The sequence below is a fragment of the Pagrus major genome, chromosome 9 (genome assembly GCF_040436345.1).
Source record: "Pagrus major chromosome 9, Pma_NU_1.0".
Taxonomy (NCBI): domain Eukaryota; kingdom Metazoa; phylum Chordata; class Actinopteri; order Spariformes; family Sparidae; genus Pagrus; species Pagrus major.
Genome location: NC_133223.1, coordinates 11451889 through 11472137, shown reverse-complemented (window position 1 = coordinate 11472137; position 20249 = coordinate 11451889). Strand labels below are relative to the sequence as shown.

At 39.7% G+C, this 20249-nt stretch overlaps 1 protein-coding gene across 1 annotated transcript in view; it reads right to left on the bottom strand.

Moving 5' to 3' along the window:
- Positions 1-20249, bottom strand: part of nalcn (sodium leak channel, non-selective) — an 80949-nt gene that overhangs the window by 35446 nt on the left and 25254 nt on the right. The window contains exons 11-15 of the mRNA XM_073473909.1: positions 15279-15410; positions 12639-12806; positions 8494-8685; positions 6725-6862; positions 4847-4921 (exon numbers count right to left, since the gene is read on the bottom strand). Coding sequence (XP_073330010.1) covers positions 4847-4921; positions 6725-6862; positions 8494-8685; positions 12639-12806; positions 15279-15410 — 705 coding nt within the window. The remainder of the gene's footprint in view (positions 1-4846; positions 4922-6724; positions 6863-8493; positions 8686-12638; positions 12807-15278; positions 15411-20249) is intronic.

Sequence of the window (20249 nt, the reverse complement as noted above, 5' to 3'; positions counted from 1 at the left end):
CTAAATTTTAAACCACCCATAATTGCATAAGCATAATTTAAACTGACCAGAATTATACTCAGTCATAGATCCCAGCAAACTAAACATGCCAATTCTTTTTCAAGATCAATGCATTATTCACTAAGAAATTAACAAAGATGCAGAAATAATGCCCTATCTCACAATGTTAACAAAAGTGAGAAAAAAATCCTGGATCTATCCCTTTATCCAGATCTGCACTAAAAGTTAACAAGATCTATTCTGGGCCAAGATTCATCCTCCATCCAAGTTTCATAAAAATCTCTAGTAGAATTCAATAGTTTTTTTTGCCTGCTGACAAACCAACCAACCAACAAACAGACAGGCATGGGTGAAAACATAATACCCTTGGCAGATGCAATCAATTCATTATACATAGACAGTGAATGCCTAGTGTTTTCAGAAGGTACAGTATAATAAGAGTATAGACTGAATCACCTTGAACATTGCACTAACTCCAACAGTCTGGGTAGAAAGCTGGCTATTGAATTGAATTGCTTTGTGAAGTTGGCAAACTTTATATGTTGGCACTTTCAGCCATCACTAACATTTATAGATATAAATGCGGTGGTCTGACCTGTACTACTTTTCTACTACTTTACTTTTCTGCTGTGCATATTTCATGTACCGTGTCTCTTTGCTAGTGTCTTTGATAAACCAAATCTACCCAACAGGGACATCTCATTGCGGACTAATTGCTGGTTTTGGGTAAACTCAAGCTGTCGTTTTCTTTAGTCTGTAGCCCGACATGTAATCATGTCATTCTCCAGCCTAATATCACTGCAGTTTTTTTTACACATGCATTTTAGATGGATTAGATGTACAGACTTTAGAAACATCATGGAGAAAGAAAATTAAATTGTATGTAAGCCACATGCGATATTTTTCGCTTCTATCATGGATGTCACATAGAACATGGCATTGGCAGTGACTAACCAACACATATGGGAAATAATCTGAAGACTGGTTCACTATCATCGTGCATAATTGTGCTGTGCAGCTGGGTCTTATCGCACAAAGCTTGACTGCACATGTGAATTTTCATTTCAATGTGACAAGTACGCACCAAGCACACACACAAAAAGACACCACTGGCACACCTGCGACTACACGTCTTGTATGCCTGAAGTCTTTCATGGGTAGAAGCAAAATACAATGGCGTCTGAGGGGAGCTGACATGTTTGACTGGTTTTCCAGCTGATATTTCTGGCACACGTGGAGCATGACGGGGAATGTTATCTTAGGAAAAGATAAACTCCTCAAAAATATAGCTTTCTCCACAGAAGCTGCAACCTTGGGTATGACAGGAAATGCAACTGTGATCAGCTCACTCTGACTAATTATGCCACAAACGATGTAACTGCGTGCATTATCCCCTGTATTGTCAACTGGTGTGTAGCATCCTTTCTGCTTTCCACCAGAGACACACACACCATCCCTTATTTGACTTCAAATAATATCGAGGCAGAATTCTATGATTTACACAAACACACTGGTTGAATAGTTTATTCGGCTTCAATTTGTTGTTCCATTCTTTCCAATTAATTTGAACACAGCGACTGTCTGCGTGTTCGGCCAACTGTGAACAAGAAAGGATTAAAAACGTCTCAGGGAATAGAATACACATGTGGCTTTTCCATATCCATTCCATACCCATAACACTTTGTTTCAGTTTGAGCTGAAAAAAAAAACCTCAGGTATATGGTCATTTTTTTTTTTTTTTTTTAAAGAGCTCGCCATGGACACAAGTCACATTGAAGACAAATAACAAACATTGCAGTGCCAACTCAATGAAGTCATCCATCAAGCAGCAGGCAAAAATGATTCATCACATACACTGTAATTGGCTTCTCATCCCTCACAGCCCACGTGTGTATTTCTTATAGAAAGGTTGGCCGTGTCATTGGGCTCTTGCCAAATGTTTGCAGAAGCCTTCTCTTGTGGGAGGGTGATCACCATCTACAGTCTATTTATAGTCAGTCTCCCTATCCGTGATTGAAGCACCTGTAAAATAGGCAATTTTACAGTCACTGCGCCTAATCACTCAGCTGTGGGTGGGAAATAACCTGTGTGTGTGTGTGTGTGTGTGTGTGTGTGTGTGTGTGTGTGTGTGTGTGTGTGTGTGTGTGTGTGCGTGTGTGTTTGTGTGTGTGTGTGTGTGTGTGTGTGTGTGTGTGTGTGTGTGTGCGTGTGTGTGCGTGTGTGTGTATTCAAACCTGTTCATGTCAGTAAGATTTTATATTAATTAATTTATGTAAGGATATTGTATGGCTACAAATAGAAACAGAAACTGACTTTAATTGGCTTTAAGTTTAGACATTTCTCTGTCTGTGACCATTTCCCTTCAGAAATTCATCTGCATCTGCACTTCATTTGCATCTGATGACAGAAACTGCTTATTAAAGTTTGCCCGTTGAACAATGGCTAGCACCGAGGCCTTGTGTGTTTAAGTGCCAGCTTTTTCACACAACAGGGTTTTGCTTTTTTAAAAGTTAATTGCCCACTTACTCAACCCTCCAGAGAAGAGCCCCAAAAAGGTGAGAATGAGGAAATTACTCAGAGCCCTGCCCACATGTGGGCACATAATACGACCCTGTCACTCTTCCCAGGGTAGCAGCAGAAAGTGCTCGGCTTTTAAATAAAATGTAGCAGCAAACAACAAGCAGAAATGGCAAGCAGCAGACAAATCTGTGCTGTGTTAACTCAGGTCAGATCATGGGGAAAGGCATTGGCATTTTTAAATGTGATGCATGGAAACATTTTGGTACTTTCACTATTGTAATCCTGACTGGTTGATATGTCAAAGGTTTTGTACTGAAATACTTACGTGCCTTAATTTCTTGCCACGTGTTACTGTGATTAATCAGTAGCAACTATATAGATCAAATCCAGTGTAACTTTCTGAATGTATTAGAATTAATGCACTGGGTGTCCATGTGGATGAAACATGAATGGTCAACATTTTAACATACACAAGTGAGGAAGAAATCCCTAAACTGATGTGACAAAAAAGGCAGCTGTGTTTCTGTGTTTTACTAAGCCGCCGAGCACAAGCAGGCAATGAAATGCATCGAGTTCACAGAGATCAACCAGCCTGCACGTCTGTGTAAACAGTGCCATGGGTGATTAGAATAAGTACTTACTTAGTACTTATTTAGTATTAGCTCTGTACAGTACCACCACCAAAAACACTGACCAATTCACATCAACCAACCATCTGAAAATGGTCACATATTAAAGAGACTACCAATAGGTTAGGTATAGGTATTTTCTACATTGGAGGTGAACCACTAGAAGGCATCAAATGTAATGACCAGTGAGGAATGTAAATGTTTGATCAACCAGACATGGTGGCTTAGCCTGGCAATGCCATGTCACAATTTTAGCTTTGCTCACTGTGGCAAGGCCACGGTTAAATTAGCAGGAGAGAAACCGAAAGTCCAGTATCAAAATACTCAACTCAGAGCAAACACCACTTGTTGGGCTGCCATTCGTCTTTTCATATTTTCTGATTTAAAGGTGGAAAACACAAAAAAACACATACACACAGTTACTCAGGAGAAATCGGCACTTGCAGTTGGAGAATTAGTGACACCTGATTTGAATTGCTAACAGGCTGAATAACAGTGTTACTACCAATTACCAACTCAATTGGTCCTGAATTTCAGTACCTGAGAGCACATCCTTTGATTAACATTATAGAGAGAAAGAGACAGCACAAGACATCATTCCTGCAACAAGTTACAGTAAGTCAGGTCAACACTTACTGATGCGAAATACAAAGCTGACCTGGTCAAATAAAAAATATATCTTAAAGCCAGAGTCTGCCATGTTTGATAGCCTGAAAGCCAGGTCCCCTTGCAGCAGCCACAGTTGACATTATCACTCCTTCGGCCAGCGCTGGGCTCATTGCAGAGTTGAACTCTCCGACATGAACGACGAGGCATCAACATCTTCATCAACATATTTATGTAATTAATTAGCAAGTCGGAGATGCTGTTGGACGTAACTGGGCTTTTTTCACTGTCTTGGTTCACATAATCCTACATTTTTACTAGCGTCAGCCAAAAGTCAGTACCTGGCTGCGTCCATAATTCCTTACTAACATCCTCTTTAGTTTGCCAAAACAGTATGTGAGAAAGCTTAGTATGAAACCAATAGTATAAATATTACAGTATGCAAGCACTGCTGTCGTGACAACAACAACTCAATAGACAATGCCAGTGTTTCTTCTTTTTCTTTGGATCATCAGACAGATGCTGCAATGGCAAATTGCTGTCTTCTACTGTTTGTCATTAATGTTCCTTTTGACAGTTACTCATATTTTTATATAGTCCCGTACTGCGCTGATATTCAATCAGTTTCTTCATGTTAGTCTTATCAAGGTTGAGTAAAGTACACAGAGTAAAAACTGTTTCTCCAGCTGCTTCACAGGCCTTTAAAAAGCTTCCTCCTTTGAAGCAATGTTGGTCATATTCGGTAACCTGTATTTTATAACTGAAATGACTTTTTTGATATTACACAGAGAGTAAAATACAGAAACCATGTTGGATACCAGTACAGAAGTCCAGGTACCGGTACCCTAGTCATATCATCATCTAATCAATTACGGATTGTTCAGTACATACTTGCATGTTCAATTGATGCTGTGAAAACTTGCAAGATGTAACTCTGCGGCACAAGTTAACCACAAACTCAGAAACATCTCACATCTACTCATTATGTAGTGGTTACTTTACTTGGTATGGAATCCTCATACTGTACATAAATAAACTGTCTATTTTTCATAGATCTCTGAACATAATTTCCAGCTTCTAAAGCTTCTTACCTGTTTGAGCTTCTTCAAGTCTTCATCCAACTCCAGATTGTCCAAGATAACAGCCACAAAAAGACTGAGCAGAATCTAGAATGCAACAAGAGGAAGTGCATAAGAACATATGCTATGAGTGAGCACATTACAAATATGCTCCTCTCATTATTACTATCATAAAAAAATAAGAGTTTTTCAAAAGTACAAAATCTGCTTAGTAATTGCATTTGTTGCTTCATCTGTTCAGGAAGACATCCTGACTGTCTGGGGTGATGTGTGAGTCATCCAGAGACTGTCTGTGCTGTCTGATGGCTCCCCATATAAGAAGACCAAACACTGAAATGTCAGCACTTCTTACGCCTGCAAGTCTGATTAGCTGTGATTAGACGTACCACTTGAGAGAGCACTGAAGGGGCAGGGGCACTAATTGAATGCATTAGGAAAACAATTCATATATCCTTTTGCCACTTATTTCCCCAAACCTGCTTTTACTGACTAACATAATGGAATACTGCAGCAAATATACAATGCACTAAAAAGACAATTTAAACAGTTACTTTTTTTGATTTTCAAGCAGTTTGTATCACTACAGTTTTGGTAGTATATGCAAATGAACAATGATGAACCTCCTTTCTTCCAGAGCCTCCCACTCTTTTGCCATTAAAGTTCTGCCAAATGACGCAAAATGTGTCAGTATACTACAGACAGCTGCTGGAGCTAGCAAGCTCGGCAGACAGCCATGGGCAGAGCCCAGAGCTTCTGGAGGAATAAAGATAGAAGCTTGAGGACAGCACAGAGTTTAAACTTTTGGGATTAAAAAGTGGATTTATCTTCACTCTCAATGACAGATTGTCCTGAAGCATTTTTGTATGCCTGCTTGCACAGACACAAAAAGTAAGTCGGATCGGTTGATTGAGGGGCGTCTCACCAATCGCCTGTCAAAACTAGGCAGTACTGATAAACTACAAACCAAGATTCTGTTACTTCACTGTAGGGATGCCACAAATCTCAATATAATTTTGAACCGTATGATCTTCTTTCAAATCTTCGATGTGGGGACATTTTGGTTTTGGTGCTGAATACAACAATGAGGGAACAAAAACAGTGGACACAAATGTTGCTGTCTGCAAGCATGACTCGGCTGCTTGACTCGTGTCGCCTACACGAGTGGAAACACTTCAAACATGAGCCTGCATCTGCGCCGCAGTATCACTGCAATATCGCTGTGTGGAAGCAGGACAGCTGAGCAGGTAATGTCTCTGATGCCTTCTGACAAATGAATCCTACCAGTTCAGAAAAACACAAAAAAAATCACCAGTGCTCATCACAAAAAATGCGTACTGAACTGAACCAAAACCGTGATCCAAAAACCGAGGTACGAATCAAAACGTGGGCTAACTGTATCATTGCATCCCTTCTATTTCCCACCTAAAATGTTTTCAGAAACATATTTTAGCATACGGTTTAGCTGCAAAAGAAAAAGATTGTGAAACTCTTATCAAACTCTACAACATGGCAGTACTGATTAAAATATGAACCACAATCCTGTTCATAATCTGTTTCTCACCTTAAATTTTTTCAACATGTTTTTTGTACTGTTTGGCTATAATATGATATCATTTGTACCAGCTGGCTGCTTTACTGTTTCCTGTTTCAAAGTTGTTGTAGGTTTTCTACTTTTTGAGCAAAAGGGCCTGCCAGTTCCTTTTTCCTCTGTTTTCTCTGGTCATGTAGCACCAATTTCAAAAATATTTGCATCTTTCTATACACCATAGTTTTTCACAAAGGCCAACTTTCTGGCAGTGAAATACTTCTTTAACAAAAAAAACTCCAATTCAAAAGAATCTTCAACCTCATCTGACGTGTATGTTTGAAACAGCACGGTATACTCCTCACCAAGGTAGCGAACAGATGGTAGAGGATGAAGTAAATGGCTACTACTGGAGCCCACATATGACCTACAGCCACCAGGGTCTGGTCCATGACATCAACCCAGCCCTCCTGGGTTAGGATCTGGAACATGGACATAAATGCCTACAGGGATGAAAACACAGGATAAGAGAAAGTGTGAGAGGCAAAAGGCTAGAGAAGGCAACTGAGTACACAAGTAGAAGGGGTGAAGAGAGGGAAAGAGAGACAGGGATGGGGAGGAAATTACACAGCAGAGAAAACGACAGATCTGACATTTGAAACATGCTTTTTCACAGGAAAGCAAATATCACACAGCTGATGCGCATATCCCCTTCTGACCATCCTTCTCTAGCATGCGATTGTGAGAGCAGATAGGAGACAGACATTTTTCTGTTCTGCTGCCCTCTCATATACTTTGTAGAGGTCAGATGAAGGTGTATGAGAACAGCCAGCTGCAACACTGTGGCCCCCGGAGTCAAATAGCACGCCTGGGCTTCCTTCTTAGCATCTCACCTCCAGACAGCAGCCCCGTCCCTCCCAGCCCCCTCCCACCCGCTCCCAAGTCTCAGTCACCATGGATAAAGATAAACCCAGCAACAGGTCTGCCCTTAGGGGAGGCAGCCAAACATCATTAACTATGACGTGTGCGTGTGTCTGTGTGCATACATGTGGGTGTGTGAGGCAGAGAAGAGAGAAAATGAGAGAGGGAAGGGTAACACAGCATACAAGTGGCATCTGTTTACGAGCAACCCTTCGTGTCCCGCTGTGCCCGGGATCAGTGAAATGTTGGAGGGGAAAAAAAAAAAGGATGAGGATGGAAAGATGTGGCTAATGAGAGAAAAAGAAGCTCATGAGCACTCAGAAATCAAAGGAGGTGCCACATCTGCGGACCTATCGAGCAACCCATCATCAACATCTGCAGGCCTCCCCGTTGCTTGTCTGAGGTCCCCCTCTGCAACTGCTCATATGAATTTCTAAATTTAATGCAGTGTTCCATATACAGTACTACTTGTATATTCTGATTTTAATTACAGTTCATGTTTGCCTGAGAGCAAATTATTTGAATGTTAGGGCATATTCAGGCAAAATGTGTTAGGAGCAGCTGAGCTAGGTCTTGAGGGGGTTTGGTCTGCTTCATTTGTGCAGGTGAAAAATATACCAAAATCAGGTTGCTTGAAAATGCTGCTTTAATATATTTTTAAATTAGCTGCAATCCAAACTAAATAAATGAAGAATTTAAATACTCCAAATGCAGCATTTGTAGGTGTAATGGAAGGTATGTTGTTATCTGCAGTGTTGTTATATTTGGCTTTTTCTTAATGTATTCTGACCAAGTATAAAACCACTGTGACATCACCCATTGATTGTGCACTTCTAAACAGCTGGTGCAATTACTGTCCTTTCCTGTTTTTACCAAGTGTAGCCATTCGGATGAATGCAGGTACAAGGAGCTTCCACATTGACTGTATAAAATATGGGCCGAAATTCCGGGTCTGACAAGTGAAGCCAATGATCAATTCTTACCTGCCATCAACACAGAGAAGCTAATTACAGTAAGTCCATCATGCTTAGCAAAGATTGATTGAAACGAGGAAAGTTTATGCTGATGCCTGATGACAGATTTTTACAATCTGTTAAAAAAATTAGCAACTCGTGCTTATGCAGTGATTCGGTGTTGATTCATTGATGCAAAATATTTTAAAAGTATGCAGATTGCCCTCTCGGTACTAGGGTGAGTGTGAGTAGTTCCTTACCCTTGGGAATGTGGTGAAGCGGTCCAGCTCCTCCACAAAACAGAACATCTGCAGGCTGATGGCCGACATGACAATGAGGAGGCTGGCTGTGAACACCACCAGGCTGCCTAGTTTTTTACCTGGACCGAATATCTTATACACAAAGTCCTCCAGAGCTGGGGAGATCTTAATCAAACGCACTACACGTAGCACCTGAGGGGAAAGAAAAACATACATGATTGTCAACTATAAGGTTGCTGTTTGTGTAAGCATTGTCATTTCTGGTCTTGGGAACAGTAGTTTCATAGTCCACAAAAAAGATAGTTTAAGATAGTTTAAAATAAATACCAGGATTACAAAAAAGCAAACATATAACAGCTCATTGATTACAAGTTGATTTAAAAAAAAGAGTATTGATCTTGACCCAATGGCAGAGGTGCAGTGATTCTGTGCTCTGTCAACAGACTTAGCCCCTAAATTGCTTGTGGTGACAATAACCCACAAAAGGTAATGCATCTTGGTCAGGCTTTGATCGGGGATCCAGAGAGTGGCTATTGATCGAGCTCTGCGCTGTGATGCCTCTGGCCAAAGATTTTTGTTCAGTTCCCCGGATATATGGCAAAAATAAAGGAGACAAACACAGGATGCTGGTCTAAGAGGGAACCTACAGTAAACAAATACAGCAATAACATTCACAGCATGATGACAGATGGGGTGGGAAGACACTGCCTTCTTCTGATGACAGACTATGATGACCACTATCCATTTTACAACAGATGCAAGCTCTGAGGCTGAGAGCAAACCATAGGAGGGTAAACTCACAGAGGATATAAGGCTATAACAGCAAAACCAGTTCTCTGCTTTTCTTTCTTTTTGGAACACAGCTTGGAAAATCTGAAATGGCAGAGAGGAATGCCATAGATAGACTGTAGAGATAAAATATCTGATCATCTTATAATACAAAAATCAGAGAAAAATTATCTGATCATCTTATAATACAAAAATCAGAGAAAAATTAATGTGAACAAACTAACTACCCACAAAATCAGCATGGGTCTGATCACCTACCACCTTGGCCATCGATACCATCCTTTTTGTTTTAAACAAGTCTATTATATTGATACATATAACACTGGGATCATACTTGGATGATTTTTTTACTTTAAATAAAATAACAGAGGGTTAGGGTTAGGGGGTTATGGCCCTAACAAACAAAAACAGGAAAAACAACGACAAATACATAAGACTAAGTATCGTATTTAGTAGTGATCTCTTTGAACAAAATACATTTGACTGTTTCAAGAGAAACAAATATCTCAACCCCTAAAATCAACAATGAACAATTGTGAGAATGGCTTTCCAGCTGTGTTTCCTGTGTGTGCCTCTGGCTCTAGCCTCTTGCAAGAAAAAGCAATGCTTAACATAAAACTGAATTGTATAATGTGACATATTGTCACTGTCACCGATATCCCACCCGGCATTTGAAACCCATATTGAATCGGCTCAGTGCATCCCTACCAGAAAATGTCCAAAACCATACAATGCCCTGCCTTTCTAAATGAATGAATAGACTGAACTGTTAAATCGTGCTGCTACTGAAGTCACTGCAATTCTGTCTGCAAGTGTCGAGGTGGGTTCCATTGGCTGATTAAAAATCATTCTGCCAAGTGTACTGTATGTGTGTATGTGTGTAAAAGCTGTAAGTAGGGCTCTAAAGCATCTGACATTTGGTCCAGACTTGAAGACAATTAGTAAGGTTAGCCTGTAGCAGTGAAACACCCCTTGGGGGGATAAAATTAAATACAAATCTGAAACAATCATTGATTGTGTAGCCAAGGCCTTTCTCCTATAGCCAGCACACACTTGTGAGCCTTAAGGTTAATCACTTGTGATTAAATGTCACCTGTTTAAACCGGGGCCTATTTGGGAAAATATCAGCAGGGTAAGTGAATGAGAAATGCTTTCCCATGAGTGAGAGTGAGGAAGGCTCTCAACTCCCAGTTGCTCTGCTCATTAGCCAACAGCAGACAAATGAATATGTGTGCAAACATATAGAAAGGGAGATGCTGCATCTAAAAATTCTACTTGCAATATGCTTTGCAAAATGTATATTATCTATGCATATAGTGTTCAGCTCAGAGCTTGTTCCCTGATTGTATTTGTTAAGACAGAAATGTTTTCTTTCTAGTTATTTCATGAAGCCAGAGTCATTTGATTTTTTTTTGTTCAGACTTCACGCGTGACTTGTACACAGAATACGATAAAACTACTGTACCTATTAATATAAAAATGCAGGTAAACTGCCAAAACCATTTTTGATGGAGTGAGATGTCAAGTTCAATTACCTTCTTCATAGCAACTATGTTTTCTAATTCACTCTGCAAAGGAGATTATGGCTTTGCCTGTGTCTGTTTGTTGGTTGGTTTGTCAGCAGGATTACACAAACACTACTGAACGGATTTCCAATAAACTTGGATGGAGGATAAGTCTCAGCCTAGAATAGACTCCATTCATTTTTGGTACAGATCTGAATAAAGGGGTGGATCCAGGATTGTTTTTTTCACTTTCTTTAATATTCCAAGATAAGGCATGTTCAAATTTTTTGTTAAATTCGTAGAGAATAATGCATGGATCTTGCTGGCATGGTGTCTATGAGTGAGTACAATTTGAAGCGGATCCCAAAAAAAATGGGATATAGCGGATTTAAATATGTTTTATTTGATATTAGATTGGGATTGATTGAATTAAAGGGGACTGTTGGGCCTTGGTGGAAGTATGCACTTTACTGAGTGCCATTCTAGTATGTTTAGTGGCTATGGCTTACAACATTAACAGTTTTTTACAACTTAAAAAAATGCTTTTCTTTCAATATAACTTAGTGGTTGTGAGATGATTGGTTTTCATTATGAAGTCACAATTTGAAAAAAGGGCAATTTTCACACTGCAAGATTTGCACTACAACATGTGTTAAACCAGGGTTAATTGTTGATATCCATGAAATTGCCATCACCTTTTCCTAAAAATTGCCATCACATTTTCCTTTTTTGAGTAACTATCCCGACACTGGTCTCTAGTCATTGCGAGTTAATTTTCGTTTTAAAATGGCTGCCAAAAAGTCAAAACACTATTATATGTTTTAGTAAATGTTTGGCAGTAATAACTAGAACATCTTAAAAAAAAAAGAAAAAAAAGATTTCAAAGAATGAGAAGTCAACAGTTATTTTCAGTGGAAATAGCTACAGCATACATATATTTTTGCATGTGTTGATTACACATGTGAGGATGGCAGCTGTTGAAAGAGTCAGTAGGGATCAGGGCAGCTTGTATGGTCAAGGCTCATTAAAGGAGTATCAAGAAGCCCTTTCCCACCAGATCATCCGCAGAGGTTTTCATCGTCTTCATTACGCTACCTACAGCAAGGTCACAGGATTACAGTTTGTTCAGAGTGCAATGTTTTAAGGCTCTGTTCATGGATGATATTGCTACAAGGCATCATTCCCACATGCATCAGCATATTCTCAGTTGATATGTATTTCTGCCCTGAAAACAGAAAAAAATAAGTAAAAGAAAAATGGAGGATGTCAGATCACGCACACATGCAATCGTATAGCAAACACAGCATTTATATTGTAGATTACCACAACTACATAATCTCAAGGGGCAAAATCAAAAATCATTACACCATATACCACCTGCAGAATGATCAGGACTACCCTCGCTCTCTGCCTCACATACAGAAATTGAGAACTGCACACTCAGGCTCAGATTTATGCTGAATGTCTTTTAAGCCACCACAATATGTCTCCGAATCCATCAACCGTAAATGTCCCCAAAAAATGTGTCACCACTGAAAAATGTTGCAGTTTAACTCAGAAATCAATTTAGCCAAATCTCAGACATTTGTGGTGACAGTACATTTAAAGCATTTTGAATAAATACAGTAAAGGTTCTAAACGAAGAAGAGTGGCATGATTGATATGTACTCATTAACACACAGGAAAGAGCTGTCACAAAATGATTCCCAGCTTCTGTTTCTCACTGCAATTTCATTTCAAGTGTAGATGATTTGGTTTCATATTTAAGATATAGAGGGTTTTATGGATGTTCATACATGCATACATTAATACAAATGTATACTGTAGAAATGTGTATGTGTGTATCCATACCTGAAAGTAGGTGAACTGAGAGTGGTAGAGGTCAGGGTAAATGTGCAGTGTGGTGCCCACCACCAACAGAGATTCAAACTTGTGTAGGGAGGAGCTGATGTAGCCGGTGAAGCCCAGACACCAGATTTTCAGAAGAGCCTCCAGGTCAAATAACACAGTAAAGGCAACCTGGGATGGAACGGAGAAAACAGAAATGTTCAGTGTTTCTTCAGTATTCCAAATTTCTGCTTCTTTAGTCTTCTGGTGTATAAAACTGCAGAGGGAAACATTGTACTTCACTCTACGACATTTATTTGACAGCTCTAGTTACTTGTTACTTGCTGATTATGAAAAAGAAAATTATAAAACAATGCCTCATTACATAGTAAACTACCCAATATCATAAAATAGCTCAGCCTTAACCAGCTACAAATGCAGTTCACAACAGAGATGTGGCATCATCCTCGGCTGAGCTGTAACATTATCGAGTTTAGTTAGTGAAGTAAGCTAGTATCTCGTCCATGAGTATATGTCAATGCATACTTCCTTCTGCGTGGTGATATAGTTGCGGGTGCATGATTTCTGGAAAGACACATTGCTGTTGAGGTTTTTTTTTTTTTGGCCCTTTGAGTACCATCTGGTTCCATTATAATGGAGGAAAGGCAGACATCTCTATGGCCAATACCTCCATAACTCAGCAAAAATCTGAGGCCAACAATGAAGATTGTGGAAAGACAAACCAGACTGTGTTTGTGAATTTTAATTAGTTTATGTTGAGTTTGAATGAAGTGTGTTTTAAATTAATTAACAAGGCAATTATGGTTCAAGGTTCAAGGTTCAAGAGTCTTTATTATCCCCTAGGGCCAATTTGTTTTACAGCAAGTAGCAAACATGTAACAAACACATCCAAAAAAACATTCAACATAGGTCATTTAAAAGCCTGATCACTGCAGGGACAAATGAATCTCTCCATCTATTGGTCTTACATCTCGGAAGCAGGTATCTGGGTCTGGAAGGAAGCAACCTGAACTCTCTATGCAAAGGGTGATCTGGGTCTGCCAGGATCAGTCTGGCTTTGGTCACTGACCTCTCTTTGTGCAGCTCGGAGAGGTCATTTAGGGCTGTGCCCGCAATTTTTCTGCACACCCTGACGATTCCCAAAATTTTATTCCAAACCAACAGATTAAGTTAAAAGTTAATAAAGACTCGATAAAACAAGCATAAAACATTCTCATAAAAGTAGTATCCACATTAAAACCACGGAGCTTTCGATAAAAGTACATCCGCTGATGAGCCTTCTTACAGAGTGAGTCAAAGTGGGCTTCAAAGGTCAGCCTATCATCAAGTATGGTTCCCAAATATTTGTACTGGCTAAACAACCTCCACATTTTCCCCAAAGATCACTGCAGGTGTATGCTTGTCTTAGTTTGGTAAAAGAGGGAAAACTTACATTCGGAAGGTGTGTGGTTTTATTTTTCAGTTTGGTAAGGACAATAGAAGTAAGAGCATTTCATTTCTTTACATTTTGTGAGTTTATTTTGTTCACTTATTACGCTAACAGCTGGCATATATCTGCCAGCTGAAAGTATGGGGGCTATCGGGCTATCGCCTCTTGCCGTTACAAAGTAATTTCACCGGACAGACTTTGACATAATGTTGCTTCTTCACACTGTTATTATGTTAGTTTATTTATTGAATGGTTTAAATTAAACAAATGCTAGCCAAGTCTTACAAATTGCTCCTTTATTAGGTACTCCACTGATGAAGTACCACGCAGCCTCTTCTCTTGGTTTGGGTTTGGAGTTGAGTAATCTTCTAACATGAAGCCTGTGCTAAAAATCAAGCTGCTTTATAGGATATTGTGTTTTTTGAGCTGGACCCAAAAGAAGGGAATACAAATCAAGATTTCTCATTCTCTTGCATCTATTTTGACCATTCTATTTCTTAACTCTCCAGTCCCTTACTTTTATGTAAGTGCAATACTAAATCATTGGAGGACTCCTTTGAAGAATAGGATCTGAATGCTTCCACCACCTCTTCAGCAGAGATATAGTAAGAATGAGACAATGAAATTGGCACTTCGCCAATAAAAGGTGCATTGAACTCCATTTAACTCTAAACCCACTGCCTCCATTCCCTATTTTGCTCGCACAGCCTTCGCACAGATTGGAGCAAATCTGCAGACCGATGGCTGTATGATATGGATAGAGGGAGTGAGAGAAGGTAATATTGTGCACGGTGTTTCCCTTTTCTTATCTCCTCCATTCAGCTGTGCGTGTGTGTGAGAGGTTTGGGGGGTGGGGGTGGGGGGGTGGGTGGACACACACTCCTCATCGTCTTTGTTGGTGCTTTACCACCTGCATACTGATGACATCGAACCAACCTGCATGACACATACAGCACAGCGTTGTGTGCACATGTGTATAAGAGGACCGCCGCTGGAGTGAGAAACCCACATTGGTGCCATTCAACAGGCTTTTAACAAAAGATGCAATCAAAAACATTATCTCACACTGTTTTGGTCTAATAAAACAAAAACACAATGCTTGAATTAAAAGCCTTGGTCAAAGGGCTTGTGTTAAAATGAGGGGGTTTGGGGTGGAATTTTGGAGTTGCAACAAAAAGAAGCATATTAAATTAAAAATACACAAACCATCTCACCTCTGCCAGGTAAAATTCATCATAGTGCCTGCGGTGGTTCTCGCCTTTATAATAGTTGCTAGCGGCAACAATGACGTCCACAGCGACCATGCTCAGGATGAACATGTGGAACACAGAGGACCGCATCAGTTGCTGTGGAAACAGAGCAGTGTTCAGTTGCAATCAATGTAAATTGCACACAACAGGCAAAGGGGAAAGAAGAAGTGTGTAGAAACTCAATGGCCACTTTCATTCATTTCCTATTAAACTTCAAATTCAGATTTAGATATGAGTCAGCAATGCCATGACGATAGGAGTAGTAAGAATAGGATTGTCTGAGATATATCATCTTCAGTCTGATTGATGGTCATAACTCAGGCAGACAAGATGGAAAGGATAGGTAAAATGTACTACTGAGCTAAACTTTATTATTCTCACAAAGGGGTTAAGGAAGCAGTGTGATGAGATTTCTTAGGTAGAATTTGCTTTTCCTACTGTGTAAATTTACAGTATATCCACATTTTATGTAGACAAATCATGTAAAGAAAAAACATCTACAGAGCTTGTAGAAAGGTGCAGGATTAAAAGTATCTATTTTCCTGAAAAACATTATTATAATTGTGAATTAATAATTGTAAAAATGTTGTCGGGTCTAAAATGATTGTTTTGTTTATCTCTGTGTAAGAATTCTGACAGTTGGTTCCAGCTACTAACGAGGTTTGTGAGTAAATATTGTAACATCATTGGCATCACATGACATTAATGCAGTGGAAGGGTGGAGATGGAATGCCACATTCAGTGGCTGAATGTGATCAATAACACCTCTAGCTCAAGATAACACATGTTGAAATGTCCAATCAGATGTTTTATACAGAAAGTCTAATTATTATTTTTACAGGTCCACAAATGTTATGGTTACGTAGGTGGTTACTACCAAGTGACATATTTAAAGGTAATTGAAAATTAGCAAATTATTATTTATTAATCATGGTCTGCTATTTTCCATTAAGCAATAATTAAATAGCTGGTAATCTGTTTAATACACTTCCAGGAAACTCAAACAGTTTAGGGGCTTGCTGAAGGGAGGTTAGACAGGAACTAGTTGGAAGTTAAGTTGCATTAACTCACTTCAATTTAGTGCCCTGCTGAGGGGAAGTTAGACAGAAACTTGTTGGAAATTCGGCATGATCAGCCGAATTTAAGCAGAAACCAGTTGGAGGTTTCCTGGAAATGTGTTAAAGAAATTACCAGTTATTTATGAAATGCTTATTGGAAAATAGCAGAATATTATTATTATTAGATAATATTGGTCTAATTTCCTATACATTCTGATTTATTTATTGTGGCAAATTGGGGTTAATTTCGAAGAAATTTCAAATATGTTGCCTGGTAATTACCACCTACTTACCATGAAATTAACGGAACTGTAAAATTAAGTCTTACTTAAAGAATTTGCATGTGGTTGCACAGACGTGCACTCTTTCTTTTTGAAGGTGCCAACCATAGAATGTACTGTATATAAGGAGGTGGAAACAGGCAAAGAGAACCAGCAGATAAACTGCAGGAAAATTCAAAAACAATCAAGAGCCTTTCATTGGTTGCTGGGAGAAACATCCACCCAGACAGCAGAATCAGTGTGTATTCAGACAGCCGGAAACAAGAAGGGAAAGGGGCAATAAATGTATGTTATTTCCTGTGGGAATAGCAGTGGGACTGAACGCCTACAACAACATTGCACAATAGAAACAATCATGGCTTCAAAGAATGTGAGGAGAAAAAAAAAGTTGGACAAAAGCCCACAATCCTCATTTAGACAAACACTGTAACTGTACGTTCCATTGGAGACAATATGACAGATGTGATCACAGCCTTGAACTGCATGTATGTAGCAGAATGAACAGCTTGTGAGTGGGCAGAATCGCTCACCCTAAAAAAAGACTTGCATGTGAGACTGGCAATGGGAAGGATTGAAAAAGTGAAAAATGAGAGGAAGACTTTAAGACAGATGAAGAGTGTGTTGCAGCATTGCTGGAAAGATCAAATTCGCCCCAGGAAAACGGGACCGCTGCCATCCACCCTCCTACACACAAATACACTTACAGTACAAACTCTTTAGAGTCTCAAAGGGCTGATCTGCAGTCTTGTTTTGTGCTTTGAAAACAAGTGATGATGATGATGATAGAATTAGCAGATAAAATTATCTCATTGATCTTGGATCTTGTGGGTAAATTTCATGACATATTGCTGTTTTAAGGAACCAAATAAAGTGTTAAGAGAAGAGAAAGGAAAAAAAGGATCATACTAATCATGCTAAGCAGAGAGATGATAGAAGAGCAAGTGACATGACCGTTTAGCACTGTAAAATGTAATTGGGAGGAGGTTCAGGTGAATGCTTAGGTCAACAAAGTGTGTGACTCTGACATGGGAAACTGCTGCACCATCCTAAACTTAACAAAGTAAAATTTAGCAGCCTTATCAAATCTTAATCATAGTAGTGGCAGATCAGAAAGCCTTCCAATCAATTTGTTTGAGTAATGGTCATTTGTAAAGGTCTCGCAGCAGAGAGCACTGACATGCTGCTGAAGGCACTGACTAAACAGGCATAGATTAGTATATATGGAAGTACTTCACTGAAGATGACACCAATTACACAGTGAAGTGTTGGTGTACAGTTGCACTGAAGTACAAAAGGAACACATCTGCTATGCATACTCATCTAAAAAATTGAAATACCTGCTGCCAACAGCTAGCACAAGCTGGAATGTACGTACCACCGAGCAACACACTGTATAGAGGCAGCTGAGCTGTCACCTGGCAGCGGTCAAGCCATCCCTCCCCTCACCCTAGCTTTTTTCAACGCTAACCAAAAACATGGCAGGGTGGACATTATGAGCGTACAGGACAATGACAGCGAGAAATGTGTTATTATTGACCAACATACTGGATCTAGGTCCAGTTTCTGTTCTTATTGCATCAGCTTAAAAAGGATGTCATGTAATGTAAAATGCTGTTGTTCATTGTCAGTCTCTAAAGTAACTTCATATGTTAAGCGATTGTTCCGAAACCTTAGTGAACCTAGTGTTAAAATAATCCATTAACAGTGTAATAGATTCCTAACTGTATATAAACGCCAGAGTGACTGCACTTACTCCATTCAGCCACTACAGCTGACTCATTGTCGCTTTTTTTTTTTTTTTGTAAATGATGGTCCTGGAGCAACATTAACTGTGATGTTGCTGGAACAACACCAACAAAGCAATATTAGATTCGCTTTGTACTGACACACCCTTCTCGTGAACTTCTGCACCACTGCAGGAGGTTGAACAAGTTAAACTGAGATGAGCAAAAACAAGATTTTGAGATGGTCTTAAATTGCTCTTTAATGATAACACAATACGTCATGAGTATGACTAACACAGGCTAACCAAATCTGTTACATTAATTAAGCAGCGGAAGCCTTTTTTTTTTTTGAGGTATACTTTTTTGCCCTCATAACTTTGTTTTACAGTTGTATTTTTTACTCTTATTCTATCTTGTCTTATTAAAAACAACACGCATTTAATTCTAGTCAAGAATGTGAATGCTTGCCCTTCTTTAAAGCTCAACTGATAGCCCAGACTGACAGCGCTGCTAGCCTTGGGATTGGGTGTTTCTGCAGAACATACACACATGCCCACTCTACACACAGTGGTTAGGCTCCCTGACTGAGATTGGACGTGACAAAGCAGTTTGACATTTCCAGCAACCAGACGCTCTTCCCCATGGGTGTTTTGGCTGAACAGAGTTGTGTGTGTGTGATGTTGTATGTATGTGTGTGTGGGAGAGGGAGGCAGCACGAGAGGGAGATAGAGGCAAACTGACAGAGAACAGAAAGTACACGTTTGTGCGTATGAAACGGTTGATTTTCTCAAGGTCCTGACGCTGCCCATATTCTCTGTCAGCTTTTGGGAATCACACTGCTAAGAGGAGCTGGAGTGCAGTGTGCATTTGTAACCTCTGTCATTTGGAGATACAGTCTGCCATCCGGCTCTGCCACAGAATAACCTTTTAATCTTTGCCTCACATTCCCTTTGTTTGGTGCACTTCACCAGATAACGTTTTCCATGTCCTTCCCAAGGCAAAATTGCCTCATTTAGCCACCGCAGTTGGTGGCACTGGGACACCATATATGGCTTCAGGATGTCAGAATCAATTTAACAGCATCAGTTGTGGAACAAGATGGCCCTCCCCTGCGGTTTGATGTTTCTTATAGTAGCTTGTGTGTCTCTGAAATCCTTTCACTCTTGTTTGATGGATGCTATTTGCTTGCCTTACCTCTGGCTGAGTCTTTGAAACACCAGGTGCTCACTGTGCACAGGCACAAGCATCTTTACACTCACATGTGCAGAAGTTTGAGTTTTGCAAGCAGAAGCCGCACATTAAGTTATGGCTTTGGCATTTAGCCAGTGAACACTGGCATCTCAGAATCTGTCTGATAGCAAAGCAAAGCTTAATTTCTAACACATGACACAGCTCATTCTGCAAAATACAGTTTGTATTCAGCTCTTATTTTCTTGATGGCAACAGAGTGTACATGATGAAAATTATGTATGCAAATAGTGTTGTAGATAAAAAGACATCACTTCAAGTGGCATGTAGATTGGTATTTGGGGAAACAGTGCATTAAAAATGAGAAGAAATAAACCCTTACTTCTCCTTTCATCAAGTCTTCTGGCTTCTTGTCTGGGTACTTGTGTTCTTTATCACCTAATCTATGCCCAATGAATTTAAGCAGCACAGCAAAGCCTCACACTCTCCAAAGGCTGCCTGGTCAGTGTGACACAAACTGCAATCTCACTGAGACGACTTTCGGCTGTGCTCATTAGAGCTGTTGTGACATGATCCGCTGTCAATACGCATACCAATTACATGGAGGTGGAGGGGTTATATATATCATACTTGGAGCATTTCCAATGGTTGCAACTGTAACACAACCGAGACAGAGAGGCAGAC